This window comes from Eschrichtius robustus, chromosome 7 (assembly GCF_028021215.1).
Source record: "Eschrichtius robustus isolate mEscRob2 chromosome 7, mEscRob2.pri, whole genome shotgun sequence".
Lineage (NCBI taxonomy): Eukaryota > Metazoa > Chordata > Mammalia > Artiodactyla > Eschrichtiidae > Eschrichtius > Eschrichtius robustus.
Window position 1 is genome coordinate 107,589,768 of NC_090830.1, and position 17,348 is coordinate 107,607,115.

A 17,348-nucleotide genomic window follows, 5' to 3' on the forward strand; every position below is an offset into this window, starting at 1 on the left:
GAGCTCTGCCAGCCACGGCCTGGGTGGAGAGAGGGCTGCCTGGACCCCCATCAGGGGCTCTGGCAAGGGTGGACCTATTTGACCTTGGTATACAGTCACCACCCTCCCCATGCTCTGAGACTGTCCCAGCCCGACATGGGATGGGGTTGGGAGATGGGGACAAAGAGCCTCGTTTTCGTTGGTCTTTCTTCGGCCGCCAGGCAGCCATACTGCTGGTCCCCAAGCAAAGAGATGGGCAGACACTGGTGGAGGCAGAGGTTAAGCTTGTGAGTTTTAGATTTGGGATTTTAAAAGCACAACCCTGCCATTTACTGACTGTAGGAGCTGGGACTCTTTCCTAGCTTCTCTTTCCTCATCTGTAAAACAGGGATAGCAAGCCTCTCTCATTCGCTAATGGGAGGATTAACTGAGAGAATTAGATAAGGCATTTGGTGCAAGGCTTGATAAATGCCTATTAAACAGTGGCTGTAGTCATGATCTCTCCTGCACGACTGTATATTGAACTCTGCCCTAGAGCCAGGCACTGTGCCGGGTGAGGGGACCCAGGGGAGAACGCGAGCAGCTGCACCCCTTCCCTTGCTGACAAACAGGCACCAACTCTGTCCACACCCCTGCAGCCCCACGCCTGCCCCCAACATCTCGGTTGTGAATCATGGTTAACTTCCACCTCTACCTCACTCCCCACCCCTGCCTTTCTTACCGAAATCTGCACTTTCCAGATTAAAATGATTATATCTCATGCAGGCACACTCGAGCACATGCTTACACGACACACGCATATACACATACGATGTTTTAAAACACCTGCAGAACGAATGAACAGCCAATGGGTATGGTTTTCAGTTGCCTATCAGATGAATCTACATGTGGTCCTTGTAGAAGACCTCTCCGTGGAAGAAATGGAGGAAAAGAGCTTGGAAATACTGATCTTGGGGGGAGGGTGCCATCCAGAAGACTCCACTGGCCACCAGCAATTCATCCCAAAGAGGGGAGGGCTGGCTGGGTGTAGTTTGGCTCCATGCCTGGTGGGTGGCCCGTCTGTCTATGACCAGCCAAAGTATCACCACCACGTGGCAATAGTACAAACACAGTTTACAACTTTTAGGAAGCCAGCTTTGTGAATTTTTTTAAAGGGGGGGAGGGATGTTATAAATTTGGCTTCAAAGTGAGACTGTTTTGATATTTTAATAGCTCGCTTTTCAGATTTACATAATTCAAATTGACATGAAAGGCTGCTATATTGACTAATCTTAGTAAGTTTCATTAAAAAGCAGAATTGTGTCTTCCCGGAGTTGGTTGTTAGATTTGTCTAGGGCAACATCTGCCTCCTGCACCAGAGGCTCTTCCTGACATCAGAGCTCCCCCCCCCCCCCCCGCAATCCCCCCACTCCCCACCCCTGCTTCAGATGGTGCCGGTTCTTCCTCATACCTTTTCTGGGAGAGGCACTGAAGGGCCAAGTGTTCCCTCTTCTGGGATCAGCAAAAGGAAAAGCATCCCCTCCTCAAAGTGTTGAGTTGAATTGAAACAATGTCTCTTGGGGGTGGGGGTGGGTTGCACACGAAATGCCAAGCGCTTCTAATAACAATAGCAAATGGAACTAGTGATGCTCCAAGTGTGGTCCCTAGATCAGAAGCGTCAGCACCACCTGGGAACTTATTAGAAATGCAAATTCATCTCCCCCCACCCCGCCCCCGCACGAATCAGTCTGGGGACAGGACCTCCCAAACTTTAACAAACCTTCCAAATGCGTCTGATGATAATATTTGAGAATGTCTGACCTAAAGAATCCGAGAACAAATCATACATCCTAATAGCTATGACTAGATTATTTTCAGGTTATTTGCTCTTTCAGTTGCTACTCAGATTCAGCAGTTAGTTGCATAGTTCTGCCTTTCCCTACCCCACATCTGCCCTGTGCCGTGAGGAAGTCCCACGGAGCAGATAAATTGGAGGATGGCAGCTTGCTGGGCGTAACTTTCTGACTAGGCAACGTTCGGTGACGTGCCACCAGTTTTGTCTGAGTGTCCAAGGCAGGCAGAGCAACAATCTCAAAGTGCTCCCTAGAAAGAGCGAGTCATCAGGCCCCAACGCGGCTGAGCCTCAGTCACAACCTTTTGGGCCAAGTAGACCTAGTCGTCAGTATAATATGGAGGGACACTAAGTCCGAACAACCGCATAGAAACGGCACGGCTTTTTGTTCAAAGTTGGTTTGTACTTAAGGGAGTGCGGCAGGTTTCTGAACACTGGTCTGCCGTCAGACCTTGGGGGAGTGGATTCTCTGGCGGCTTTGCCATGAAGCGGCCTTGGCTTGGGCCCTCTAATCGCTAAATTCCTCTGCTGCAGAGGGAGCGTAACACACCCACTCCTTGGCTCCCTCTGCTAGTGTCGCCAGGTGGGCTCACAACGCAAGGACAAAACACACCCACGTGTTGCTTAAATCTGCAAAGCTTTCTTTAAGAGCGTTCATTAAGAGCCCAATATAAAATCTCTGACCCTCTGCATCAGGGACTCTTCCTGACGTCTTTCTGTTTATTTTCAGGGATTACTTTTATACTATGACCTTGTGGAGTCGACATTTGAAAAGTTCAAGGTGCCAAGCAGGCAAGTGGATACTTTAGATCATTTTCAAAAATGCTTTCTGATTTTAAAATTGCACCATCAGAGAGTGGACAGTGACACGTCCATCCGAGAGGAAGGAAAGACCTGGAAGGCCATCCGTGTGGACCTGGTCATGTGTCCCTACGAGCAACATGCCTTTGCCCTGCTCGGCTGGACTGGCTCCCGGGTAAGTGCTACCTGGATCTGTGGGATGGTCTTAGCTTTCCAGAAGAGGTAGACTGGGTCTACCTGGGCCCAGGGGAGAGACAATGGCAGTGGGGGTGGGGATGGGGGGAGACGGACAAGGAGGGGGGAGGGGGTGGACAGGAGAGAGGGAAGTGGCCAGAAATCTCTACATCAGGGCATTCCACCTGCACATGGTCAAGTGAGACAGATGCATTTACAACAGTTATTCTCAAAATGAGATCCCCTCTGAATTGGGAGATTGGGATTGACATGTATACACTGATGTGTATAAAATGGATGACTAATAAGAAAATAAATAAATAAATAAACATTAAAAAAAATACATATGACACACACCAAAAAGAAAGAAGCCAAGACACAAAAGGCCACATATTGTATAAATCTATATGAAATCTCCAGAATTGGTAAATCCATAGAGACAGAAAGTAGACTAGAGGTTGCCAGGGGCTAGGTGGAGAAGAAAAGGAAGTGACTGCTAACAAGCATGGATTTCTTTTGGGGTGATAAAAATGTTCTGTAATTACAGATTGGTGAGAGTTGGACAACTTCATAAATATACTAAAAGCCACTGAATTGTACACTACAAAACAGTAAATTTTACTGTATGTGAACTATACCTCAATTTAAAAAATGAATAAATGAATTAGCACAAAATATGTAGTTAGTGAAACTTACTGATATATTAAATGAAGCATATCTTAAATATTTCATCTGTCATGAAATCTTACCTTCTAATAAGTCTAAGAAACTTGTTTTTATGATGTAAACATTTTTGTTAAAAACAACATCACAACTGTCAATAATTTTTACCGTGTTTCAATGTACCCATCAAAACTTTAGATTAAAAAAGACTTTAAGAAGAAAAGTTGCAAATTAAAACAAAACCAAGTACGGATTTATACCAGTTACACGATTCCCTTAGAGTGGCTCATGAATCGTTGGTATATTCTGAGCATCATAAATGATTATGATTACAGACTTATTTACACAAGGTAAAGTTTGTAAATCTTTGACTAGGAGTCAAATTTCTAACAAGGAGTCAATGACTGCTAATTTTTTATTTTGTACCACAATGGATGTCCAAAACCTAGTATTTCTGCTCTTGGCTATGTCTCAATTCTATTAATTCCCTTCTGGGGGAAAAAAAAAAGACAATTCTACAGGAACTCAGAACAACTGCATGTAATAGCTTAAAATCGTATTAATTCAAATTAATATTACTGGAGGAATGTATGACATTACTACCATAAAATAATAATGTGTGAATTATTAATATACTAAAATAAAATAATCTTCTTATTCCTACTACACAGAGTAATTCATTTTAATTCTAGAGAAGTATACTTAATTGCCAAGCCAAGAGCCTGCCTACTTCATTCATTAAGTCAACAACTATTGGCTGAGCAGTCATTATGTTCACAATATTATAAGGAATACAAAGATACTGGTCCCCACACTCAAGGGATTTATAATGTAATACAAGATGGAAATGGGCAGGTAATAGAATGTGGGGATGGATTATAAACGTTGAGGACCTTACAGTTTAACCTATAGGTAACGGGGAAACTATTAAATGATCTGAACCATCTACTGAGTTAGACTAGGAGATTAACACAATAGTCTAGACAAGGATGAGAAAGATCTAAATTAAAGTAATGGCGGGGAAGGGCAGATGAAGAAAGACTCTCAAGTCGTATTTAGGTGGTAAAATCAGTAGGACTTGGGTGACTGCATATAGAGGAAGCAATACCACCTAGCAGTTAAGGCTTGCATAGGCTTTGAAAACACACTAAAAAAAAGAAGAAAAAAAAAAAATGAGAGATCCCCTGACCAGCAGCATCAGTCTTACCTGGGAACAGGTTAGACATGTAAATTCTCCACCCCACCTCAGACCCACTGAAACAGAAACTCTGGGGGAAGAGCCCAGCAGTTTGTGTTTGAAAGAACCCTGCAGGTGACGCAGCTAAAGTATGAGAACCATGGAAGGCAGAGAAAGCAGTCTGGTGGCTAAGGGCACACGTTTGGCTCATCCCAGACCTGGCCACAAGCCCCTGCCCTGACTTTTACCAGCTAGGTGATCTCCGTCAAGTTCCCCATGTCCTCTAAGACTTAGTTTTCCCATCAGGAAAGTCAGGGCAAAAATGCCTCTACCTCCCTGGGTTGCAGAGATCCAGTGAGATGAAGCTGGCAAAGCCCCCAGCACCACGCCAGGCACGGGGCCAGTGCTGGCCGAGTGGCAGCTCCCAGCTCCCATCATGTGATATTCATAGACATGGTGCCCGAGATTTGTCCCATTAGCTTGTGCTCCACCCTCCCAGCTAACACCCCACACTGTTTTCCCACGTAGTTGGCTGTTGCTTTGAGTGACATGAGTCGTTAAAGGATTTTATATGATAAATGACGTAGAAATTAATTGTCCTCAACCTTGAGTTAAATGTCAGGTGTGTTTGCTTTCGGGGGGAATCATTTCAGCACAGGATCTCAGCACTAGAGCTTCTTACCCTAATCAAAAACGTTGGCTGGCATCTTTCATTCATAAAAATTAGGGAAGCTGATGAAACAATACATCATAAATGCACTTTGTTTGATAGACGTACATCTTTGGGAACAGAGTCTGTTGGGAAAGGGGAGAGTTCCAAAAAGAAGTCCAAAGTTATACAAGGTCATGCCAGTCAGGATTCGCTGGCAGAAATGGTTGTTCTTTGTCCACTTTGTTTTTAACATGGGCATCTCTTCAGCGCATTTTATTCTCTTTTCTCAGAGTTCTCAGAAATTACTGTTATTGGCTCTGCGGGGCACTAACAGAGCACTAAGCTCTCCCACTTTTTAACTGGGTGACTTTAAACAAATTATAACCTCTTCAAGTCCTAGTTGCCCCATCTATATTGTGGATAACAGTGGCGCCCACCTCCCAAGTTTGCCATCTGGTTAAATGAGATGCGTGTGTTTAAATGTGGTAAGGGCTCAGCCAACGGTAGCTACTCGTGTTATCATCTTTACGCCCCCGCTTATGTGACCACTGAATGTGATGTGTTTTGTCCCCAGGTGGATACATGTTGGTGGGTGACCAGGTTTAGGTCTGGTCTAAAATTTTGTGGGTGAGAAATTTAATTTCACCTTTTAACCCAAAGATTTCAGCACCTGGGAAATGTTCTTAAGCCACTTCACCTATTAATCTGACCCCACTTTGGGGTCATTAACTTACCAGGTTGTCTCGTCTACTAAGCTGACAAAGCTTCCTTTGGATCTTGTGCCCTAAAGATTTCCTGAGTAGGATGCATCCACTGGGACACATTGAGCTGAGGTTTTTCTAGAGCCATCCAAGTACAGTGCAATTTCTGGACTGGGTATGGAGTTCATTAGTTTAAAAAAACAAACAAAAGAAGCTTTTGTTTTCCTCTGAATCATATTTCTTCAAACTAGATCTGCCGTTTGTCAGCATGACTTTATTGGCTGAGATTCCTTCAAGAGTATCGTCCACGTTTGTGTCAGATGCTAGAGGAGGTACACTCTCTCCTCCGGAAACACATGGACAATGGTGGCTAGATGCCTAGGCTACCCCAGCCTCTTTACTAGCCCAAATGGCTCCCTTTCAACAACTTTAAAAAGCATCTCTTCCTTAAAATACCTTACTTCCATTTCCCAGAAGATTGTCATAAGAAACATGCATATTTACAAAGACTACACAGTGAATGGCGCCCTCTAGAGTTTTGCAGTGCACAACTTGCACAACTGTATGCAGCATGCACGGGCCAACCTCTGAAGTGTGTTGTGACCAGTGATACAGCCAGACTGTAGTACCACTGCCCCTGCTCAAAGTTCAGCTTTCTTTATCTGAAACAAAAGACAACATCCTTGCCCTGCCTATCTCACAGGGTTGTTGAGAGAAACTAAAGAGCTTGTAAAGCAGAAGGCAGAACTGTCCAGGGTAAAGAACCTGAGCTTTGGGATTCAGGAGTCTGAGTCCTAGCTCTATCATTGGCTGTGTGGCCTTGGGTAAATTACTTAGGCTCTCTGGGCCTCCTTTCTTCATCTGAAAAATGGGGCTAATAACAGTACCAACCTCACAGGATTGTAATGAGGATTAAATTAGACAGTGCCTTCATCTTAACACAATTCTGAGGCTAATTGTATACTTAATACTGTTCTTTTAGAAGTATTGTTAGACTCTTTTAGAAGCTGTTAAATACTAGCAATCATAGAGTAGATCAGAAATTAATATAAAGCAAGAAATCAACCCAGCACCCAGCACAGGATAAGCTCTCCATAAACATTAACTAGGATATCACTGCCCGGATTATGACCACAGCTGTTCTGACTGGTCTCTTGCCCCCTACAGCCGAGTGATCCTGTTATAACGTAAGTCAGATTGGGTCACTCTCCTGCTCAAAACCTGGCAGGGGCTCCGCATTCAATGCAGAGTAAAAGTCTTCCAGTGGCCACGAGGCCCTGCGTGGTCTCCCCACCCCCTCATCTCTCTGAACTCCTCCCCACTGCTCTCTCCCTAGCCAGCCAGGCTCGCCCCTCCCTAAGGCCTCTGTTCTAGCTGTTCCCTCTGCACGGTGTGCTCTTCCCAGAGTCCACTTGGCTAGCTCCTTCACCGCGGGCAAGTCCTTGCTCAGATCCTACCTCCTTTATGAGGCCTGTGCTGTACACAGCATGACCTTTGAACATATCATGTAATTTACTTATGCTGTTACTGTGTCTTATTTGTGTCCCCTGTTGAATCCAAGCCTCACCAAGGCAGACATTGTTTTGTTCTCTGTTATATTCCAAGCATCCAGAACACACCTGTCACACAGTAGGTGCTCAATAAATATTGGTTGAGTCAATATTATTACCCTCCAAATGGAAGACATCATTATAATTCCTAACAGAATATGGAAAAATGCTCCTGAGGATTTAGCAGAGAAGTCCAGGAATAGATCTCTCACCACACAGAAGTGGGGAGCCAAGGGGGGCTTCTCACTGCACCTGTTACCCCATCCTCTCCAGCCTCCCCCCACGCCCAGTGTGAGGAGCCGTTGCTCTCCTCCACTCCCTTATAAAGAACTTCTGGCTGGAAAGTCTGTCTTCGCACACCCAGGTGAGGAAAGGCAGTTCCCAGTCTCCGCCAGCTTTCCCATACTCGCCACTAGAGGGCGCAATGATTCCATCCTTGCTCCCTAATCCCACGTGGAAAGGACAAAATTTCTAGATCTGTGATTCTTAGGAAAATTAACCTCAATGACAACTTCATTCATTGTCCTCCTTTTCCAGGGTTTCCCTGTCCTCTATCTAAGGCTTCAGGTTTTTCTCCCTGGAGCCTCCGAGCCCACCCTGATCATAGGAGATGCTACTCTGGGGCAGGTGGCTCAGACCATCAGTTTTACAGAATCTCGTATGAGAGGATGTTACAGCCAGAGGGGACCTTACTCATGCACTTCCTCCACCCTCCTGTTTGACCAACCGAGATTCAGAGAGGCTGGGTGACTTGCAGAGAGATGCACAGACAGACAGGAACAAAATCCAGGCTGGAATCTGGGTTTCCTAACTCCTCATCCTCTTTTACATTAGTGATATTCCAAATAAAAAACAACACCAAGTATTATTTATCCAGCATTTACTCTGGGCCAGGTATTATTCTGGACACAATCCTCACAATCCTCATTTATTCATTCAACAAATATTTGCTGTACATCTTCTATGTGCCAGGCGTCACTTGAGGAGGAAATATGGTTATGAACAGAACAAATCAGGTTCCTTTTTTCACAGAGCTTACAGTCTAGTGTGTGCATGTGAGCATGGAGCTTTGTCATCGTAGACTATTGCCCTGGGGGAGAAAATTGCTTGGAGAATGTTTAGTGGAGATAGACGTTTCATTACAGTAAGTCCTCTACATACTAACCTTCAAATTGCGAACTTTCAAATATGCAAACGTGCATCTGGTTCCAGCAAGGAACCAGAACCTGTGCCATCAACGTCAGGCACGAGTGAAATTGCAGCTTGCCCTCCGTCTCCTATTGCTGACGATCCTTCAGCTCTACCATCTCCCACCTCCTCTCCCTCCTCCAGTCAGTAACTCTTCTTGCCTGTTCACTCGATGCCAGCCCCTGTGTGCCAGCTGTTGTACTGTACTACTGTACTTTTCAAGGTACTGTACTGTAAGATTTTAAATGTTTTATTTTTTGTGTTTGTTTTTTATGTATTATTTGTGTGAAAAGTATTATAAACCTATTACAGTACAGTACTATATAGCCGATTGTGTTAGTTGGGTACCTAGGCTAACTTTGCTGGACTTAATGAACAAATTGGTCTTACAAATGTGCTCTCGGAACAGAACTCATTTGTATATAGGGGACTTCCTGTATAGGGATTTAAATATCTCTAAACACATAAGACTGAAGACATTCTAGACTTGATAGTAATTTATTTATTTATTTATTTATTTAAATTTACTTATGTATTTGGTTGCACTGGTTCTTAGTTGTGGCAGGCGGGCTCCCTAGTTGCAGTACGTGGGCTCCTTAGATGTGGCGTGCATGTGGGATCTAGTTCCCTGACCAGGGGTTGAACCCGGGCCCCCTGCATTGGGAGCGCAGAGTCTTAACCACTGCACCACCAGGGAAGTTCTGATAGTCATTTATTTTAATTATTTCTTATCCAGCAGTTTGAGAGAGACCTCCGGCGCTACGCTACACACGACCGGAAGATGATTCTGGATAACCACGCTCTATATGACAAGACTAAGGTAGAGCTGTCTCCCTGAGATGGGCCTCTTTGATCCTCATCACCAAGGCTGGCTCCCTGAGCGCTTTTCCGGAACTAATTTTAGTGTCCAGGTTCAGTTTCCTTTGCCCCGAGTGCCCTGTCCCCACCGATCACAGTTGAGGGCAGCTGGAAAGATCCTGATGGGAGCATAGCCCCCACCTGGCCCAGAATGCACCTCGGAGGCTTTGGGCTCAAAGATGATGGGCTAGTTGGGCCCCTAGAACCAGTCCAACAGTGAATATTAATTGAGTTTGGTATATCCTTGGTATTTGCAATGAGTAACACCAAAGAAAACCAAGGATCCCCCCAAATCACAAATATCACTCAAGTACCCCTCAGATGCAGTGAGAATTAGCATTTTGAGTGATCGTATAGGTCATGAATGAGAGTCCACTGCAAGAAGGAGAGCAACAGAGCTGCCCTGAGATGTAGATGAGCAGTCAGCTAGACTCACACACCAGCTGAGACTCACTTGGCGTGCTAGCCTTGCAGTAGTCCAAATGCTGCCTCAGCAAAATGATAGATTACTGTATGAGTTAGGAAGAGTTAAATATTCAACTAAGTCCACAAGTGCCAAGATCTACTCTTTCTATGGTGATCAAAGGCACTAAACTAAGCTCTGAGGAGGAAGAAGACACAAAATAACTAGAAGTAATGGTTTTTACCCTTTAGGAGCTTATAGTCTAAATGAGGTGTATTTAGTTCGAGCTGTCTCACAAGTGTCAGAAACCCAATACAAAATGGAAACGGCAAAAAAAGAAAAGAAAAGAATTTGGCTTATATACTGTAGCATCTGGGATAACATGGACTTCAGGTGTGGCTGTATCAAGGTGATCATGCAAATTTCCCTCAGTGTTGGTTTCACTCTCAGGCAGGGTTTTCCTATGAATTCCATTCTTCTAGCTTAGCTACCCCTTCAGAAAAGAGCTTCTTTCCTAATAATTCCGGCAAGCGCCCTAGCTGATGTTCACTGGCCAGGCCTGGGCCATGTGCCAATCCCTGAACCCTTTTCCGTGGCTCTTATTGGCCAGGCTTGGGTCGTGTGCCCCTCCTCGGAGGTGGGATTAGCCCCACCTGACCCTCAGAGACTGAGAGCAGGGAGGGGTGGTTTCCCAAAGAAAAATCAAGGTGCTGCTGTCATAAGAGAGGGCTGTGGATGCTGGCAGGAAAGCCTCAGTTGTCTAGCATGTGAGTGGAGGCAGCTTCACATAACATGATGTAGGAAGACTTACAAATTGACACATAACAAATAGTTCAACATAAGCGAGTGCCTCCTACAGGCCCAACTCTGTGCTATAACAAGTAGGGCTGGAGGAGAAGTGGTGCTTGATCTAACAGAGATCATGGGGTGGGAGGCTGGTGGGAGCGGGGCAGGGGTGGAAGACCAGGAGGAGAACCCAGCATACACAAGTATCCTATAATCACCGCTCCTCCTAACCAATGGCAGTAGTACGTAATTCTGACTGCACAGGACAATTTCCCAGACTCCTTAAACAGATGGATGACAAGACCTCTCCTGAGATTCTGATTTCATTGGACTGGGGTATAGCTCAGTTTTCAACACTTTTTTAAAAAACTCCTTCAGGTAGTTCTAATGAACAACAGTGGTTAAGAACTACAGATCCATAGGAAAAATACCAAATGCCTCTAGTTGAATATGTAAGGCTGTCATAATTTTACCTTAATTTATTAAGTTTTTGGGGGTGGGAAAATACAGAAATTACAGAAGTCAGGTAAGATGAATTTTTATCCTCAGAAGCAGGGTAAAGTGTTTTAGCAGTAATTTATTTTGACAAAACAGTTTTACAAGTAATATTTTCACTATGTCAGCACTGAGATGCTTAACAAAAATATCTGAATGCACATATGTCTTGTTATGCTTTCAGAGGATATTTCTCAAAGCAGAAAGTGAAGAAGAAATTTTTGCACATCTGGGATTGGATTACCTCGAACCATGGGAAAGAAATGCTTAGGAAAAAGTTGTCAACTTCTTCTCTGTTTTTTTTTTTTTTTTCAGGTTAGATAAATTATGCTTCATATTATAATGAAAGATGCCTTAGGAAAGTTTGGGATTCTTTAAGTCTTAACTGAAATGCAGATTGCTTCTAGAAATAAATAGTTTGGGAAACATGATCATGCCCCACCTGGTAATGGGTTATGCTCTAATAGGCCATTTGTGGGACTGTTACTTAGAATTCACAATGCATTTTCCACAAACACAGTGTGGTAATTGGTGGCTTGTTTTCAGGAAAGCTCATCAAAGCCCACTTTGCCCACAATGTAGCTGAAATACTGTATATTTCCAATAAAAATAGGAGAAAACAAGATGGTGGAGTCTTTTTTTTTTCACTCAAATATTTTAAACTATTCTTAAACAAAAATGTAACAAAATGAAAGAATAAAGAGTTTCAGGTTTACCTTGAGGGGTGAAACAGGTTTAGTCAGAAGATCAGAGATTCTAGAGGGGGTTGTGGGTCCCTCCTGGAGCTTTGGGAGGAGGGGGACTGAGTCCTGACTCTCAGCTCAGGTCAAAGCCTGCTCCTCCCCTGTCACCCGGAGCTGTGTCCCTTGTGTCCTGGCACAAGGCCACATATGGGATGTAGTCTCACTGCTTTCACTCAGGAGGAAGCACAATTTCCTAAACCACCATCTCTGAGTCTCTCTCAGGGAGACGCTCTCTCTTGCCCTCTTCATCTTAGGGCACCCAAGGGAACGGAGGCAGCCTTTGGAACTCCCAGGCTGCAGACCCATTTGGACGTCATGCCTTCTCTAGGAGGGCATCGACTCCATGCCTTGAAGAGACCCGAAAGGCCATCTGTTCCAGCTGCTTCTGTGTCCTCAGCCTGCTGGAGAGCTGGGAGGCCTCACAATGATCCTTGCCCTTTCCTTCCGGCCCCCTCAGAGGAGAGGAGATGGCGAGATCCAGGACCCCATAGAGAAGCTTGATGCCCTGCCCTGGGCACAGGGAAGGAGCCTCCTTCCCTTCCTGGTGCTGGAACCTGGGGGTGGGGTGTGTATCAGCTAGTATTGCCCCAAATTCAAACTATCCCAAAACTCAGTGGCTTAAAGCAGCAGAGATCTGCACACAGCCTGGGTGTTTGGCTGAGCTAGGTGGGGCTCTGCTCCTCGGGTCCATCCTCCTCCTCCTGGGACCTGCGGGCTAACCTGGCCCTCTCCTTCTCACGATGACAGCAGAGACAAGAGAGCAAGCAAACCCCAGTGTGCATGTGCTTTTCAAGACCCTTTCCATGTCTGTTAATATCCAGTGGCCGAAGCCGGTCACATGGCTAAGCCTCCAGACATGGGGAGTTACGCTTTGTCACAATGGGATGTATTGCAAAGGGCGTGAATGCATGGAGGGTGAGGAATTGGGCCCATGAATACAAGCTACTTCAGAGAGTTACGTGTTTCGTTTCTTTTACGTTCTTTTCTCTTCCTATAAAGCATCTCTTTTAATCCTGATAAATCTGGAGGTGCCATTAGAAGCTGGGGAGGGGATTCTTCTGCTCAGCTGGTGACCAAGAGCCCAAACACGGGGGAGCAGGGCCAGAGGGGAGCACTGAGGAGGCCGTGGGAGGGAAGGAAATGGGAGCAGTAGTGCCAGGAGGGTGGAGGCGAGGTCCCCTGCCAAAGCTGGCTTCTGAGGGCTGGCGGGGACATGGGGAATTCCTGCTCTCCCGGTCAGCTGTTCCACTGCCCATCAGGGCTTCACGGCTCAGCGTGCTGGCCCATGACAGTGAGGCTTATTGTCGTCACTCACCTTCCTCTTCCCCGGATTATTCAGCAGAATGCTCTGTGGCTGGGCTCAGGCAGCATCTGGGAGATGGACTCATAGCAACACATGGCAGGCCAGCGCGGCCGTGCCCTGAGGATGGAGGATGAGCACGTCCGTCTCATGGGTGCTGGGCCCCAAACCCAAAGGCCGAGCAGCACTTGGGACCAGGTGAGCAAATCGGTGGAGAAGGATGTTTGAATCAAAGCTCCTCCAGACACCACATTAGGCATAAAGAGCGTGAAGAACAAAGATCTCAGGGAGCCCAAGGGTTGACAACAGAGCACAGCTGGGCATCCCCTGAACCGCTCCTTGGAAGGGACAGCCAGAGCTGACGCCCAGGGGCCCCATGCCCACCTTGTTTCTTTCTTTCTACAGCCCAACAGTCCTTCAATCTCCTATTGAAATCTTCTATTTCTCAAGACAGAATCTGATAGGGCCAGCTTGCCAGTTTGATGTAGGCCAACTGGTCACTGGTTGCTCTCCAGCTAATAGGTGCGCTGCCTTCGGGCCAGGTGTGCGTTATGGATCCAGTCAGCCATGTGACGGGGTGTGTGTGTGTGTGTAAGGTGAGGTGGGTGGGGGTAGAGGCTGTTCCTCTTGGAAGGGCTATAGCCATTGGAGGCTGGGAGCTGCAGCTTCTTAGGGCAGAGCCACTCCCATAGAACCCAAGGCCCCAGGCCCTCCTCCGTGTTTGGTCCACTCTCCAAGTTCAAGGGGCCTCGAGGTCTACCCCCCAGCACCCCTCAGCACCTCTGTCACCGAAGAAACTTCATCCTTGAGGCCAGGGAGTCAGCAAGGAGCCCAGGCCTCCTGGAGAGGGGGAGGGAGGAATCATGGAACAAGGGAAGTCAGGGCTCGATGTCCAAAATCCAGATCTCCCCTTCATCATAACAGTCTCTCGCCAGGAGAGACCTGGAAAACAAGAGAGGAATATGAACAAGACGACAATGCCAGAGAGCAATGGCCAGTCAGCACAACAGTAGGAGTGCTGCCACCTAGAGGGGAGGATGGGCAATGCGGGCTTAGAAGTAGGAGAGCCCTGGGGGCCAGAGGCCTTCACAGAGGAGGAGGGAACACAGCAGGTTTTTTTCTTTTTAATTGAAATATAGTTGATTTACAATATTGTATTAGTCTCAGGTGTACAACATAATGCTTTATTTTTATAGCTCATACTTCAGTTAAAGTTATTATCAAATATTGGCTATATTCCCTGTCCTGTATGTTACTTCTTTGTAACATATTTATTTTATACCTAGTGGTTTGTACCTCTTAATTCCTTTCCTCTATTTTGCCCACACCCCCTCCTCTGTTAACCACTAGTTTGTTCTCAGTATCTCTGAGTCTATTTCTGTTTTGTTATATTCATTCATTTGTTTTATTTTTTTAGATTCCACACATAAGTGTTACACAGTATTTGTCCTTCTCTGTTTGACATATTTCACTAAGCATAATACCCTCCAGGTCCATCTATGTTTTGCAAATGGCAAAATTTCATTCTTTTTTATTCTATCGTTTTAAAGAATGGGAGGATTTGGATCCATATTCGTGGTTCGAGCACAGAGACCAGGGAGGGTACATCATGTTTTATAAGCAGCAACAAGGGTAGCTGATCCAGGAGCCAGAGCTTTTGTTTCTATTTTTTGGGGGGCCAGCACAGTGCAGCATGCAAGATCCTAGTGCCCCGACCAGGGACAGAACCCGCCCCCTCTGCAGTGGAAGCGTGGAGCCCTAACCACTGGACCACCAGGGAATTCCCAGAGCTTGTTTTTGGAATGAACTTCTGGAAATGAACTTCCCAAGCCTTCTTGTGCACGCTGAAAATGTCAAAGGGGGAATAAGAAGTTTTTGTTATGTATGACAGAGGTAAAAACTGGCAGCCCATGGGACAAATACAGCCCATAGGTGTATCTTGTTTGGCCTTCACTGTGTTTTAGGAAATTTTTAAACTAGTGATCAGTGCTTAAAACCTCATAAAGTACATTAAAAAAAAAAAAAAAGGGATTTATAACTTCTCTCGGGAAACAGTTCATGGCAACAATGGGCCACATTCCTACCTGGCATCAGGGGCTATTGCTGAGGGGTGCTGCCCTCCGTGGCTGGGCCGAGGTCTCCAGTTCAGCACCAGCCCCCAGGCATCAGCCACTGCCTCTCCTTTCAGGGTCTGAGCAGCTCCCTTAGGTGTCAGTGTTTGGGCTCATCCTCTCACCTGTGGAGTTCAGGAGTCCGAATGGTCAAAAGAACCCTTCCAAGTTACAACAATGACACAAGAGTTACTTTCCCCATTTGAGAGTCAATTTATGGAAGTTAGCCTGCAGGGAACACAGATGCGTGACAGGAATGCCACCACTCCCCCTACCCTGTAGACATTGATAATCAATCCATTGGACCCAGAACCTTCTCAACACAAGTGACTTTTCCAAGAAAGGCTTTTCCAATTTATCGGGTGAAAGCTTTTTTTTTTTTTTTTTTTTGGTGGCAAAATATATGTATCATAAAATTCACCATTTTAACCACTTTTAAGTGTACAATTCAGTGGCATTAATTACTTTCACAAAGTTGTGCAACCACCGTCACTATCCATTTCCTGAACTGTCTCATCAGAACTGAACTGTCTCACAGAAACTGAACTGAACAGTCTCACAGAAACTCTGTGCTCATTCAGCAATAACTCCACACTCCCCCTCCCCCCAGGCCCTGGTAACCTCAGTTCTACTTTCTGTCTCTATGAATTTGCCTATCCCAGGTACCTCATGTAAGTGGAATCATACAATACTTATGCTTTTGTTTTTGGCTTGTTTTGCTTAACATAATGTTTTCAAGGTTCATCTATGTTGTGGCATTTGTCCCTTTAGAAGGCTGAATAATATTCCATTGTACATCTAATATACCACATTTTATTTACCCATTCATCAGTTGATGGGCATTTGGGTTGCTTCCACCTTCTGGCTATTGTGAATAGAGCCACTATGAGCATTGGTATCCAATATCTGTTTAAGTCCTTCCTTTCAGTTCTTTTGAATATAAACCTAGAAGAAGAATTGCTGGATCACATGGTAATTCTATAATTTTTTTGAGGAACCACTGTACTGTTTTCCATAGTGGCTGTACCGTTTTGCATTCCTGCCAACAGTATACAAGGGTTCTAGTTTCTCTACGTCCTTGTCAAGATTTGTTATTTTCCTTTCTTTTTCTTTTTCTTTTTTTTTTTTTTTTTTGGTTTTTTGTTGTTATTTTGTTTTGCTTGTTTTTAATGAGAGCCATTCTAGTGTGAAGATTCTAGATGTGAAGTGGCAGATGAAGACTTTTTGCCTGTCCTGGAACCAAAAGACAGTTCAAGCTGAAAACAGTTATACGCTGGACAGGGCTTCAGGTATATGTACACGTGTCACATCTGGAGTTGCTGGCTAAGGTGAGCTGGGGAAATGCGGGGGTGGGGAGTGGGCAGCAGCTACTCCCACTGGGAAATGCCTCATGGCCTGACATCACATGGCAGGTCATGTTCACAAGCCTCAAATCCCCAAATCCACCAAGTTTTCTCCTAGTAACTTCCACTGCCCCAGTGTTTTCCGAGTATGATATTCAAGATTATTTAGGTAGTATGTAGATGAATACCTTTGTACTGATATAATAAAAAATATTCATTGAGTGCCTACTAAGTAACTCATTTTTCTAGGCATTGGGCATGGAACAGAACAAAACTCTCTGATTCTAAGCATGGAGGTTATATTCTAGAAAGGTGTTGATTTTCATACATGTTACAAAAATAATGCTTTTCCATTTATAATAGTGATATAAAGCTCCCCTTTTGAGTACACTTATTTAAGTGAGAAAAATGAATCAACGTAAGGGAAAACATTTAGTAAATACTACCAGTGGGATGGGGACATGGCAAGAACTGGGAGGGAAGATAGAGGAGCACAGGGGGCTGATGTTTGGGAAACGTGCAGGTGGCCTGCTTACCTTCACTCACCAACTGCCCAGCGCTGATTCTCTCAAGGTCCCCACCACACAAAAGCC

General features: G+C 45.2%; 1 protein-coding gene across 1 annotated transcript in view; it reads left to right on the forward strand.

Annotated features, from left to right (window-relative positions):
- Positions 1-11,569, forward strand: part of DNTT (DNA nucleotidylexotransferase) — a 35,637-nt gene extending 24,068 nt beyond the window's left edge. Inside the window, exons 9-11 of the mRNA XM_068548991.1 lie at positions 2,541-2,786; positions 9,453-9,536; positions 11,443-11,569. Coding sequence (XP_068405092.1) covers positions 2,541-2,786; positions 9,453-9,536; positions 11,443-11,529 — 417 coding nt within the window. The 3' untranslated portion in view covers positions 11,530-11,569. The remainder of the gene's footprint in view (positions 1-2,540; positions 2,787-9,452; positions 9,537-11,442) is intronic.
- The last annotated feature ends 5,779 nt before the right edge of the window (positions 11,570-17,348 follow it).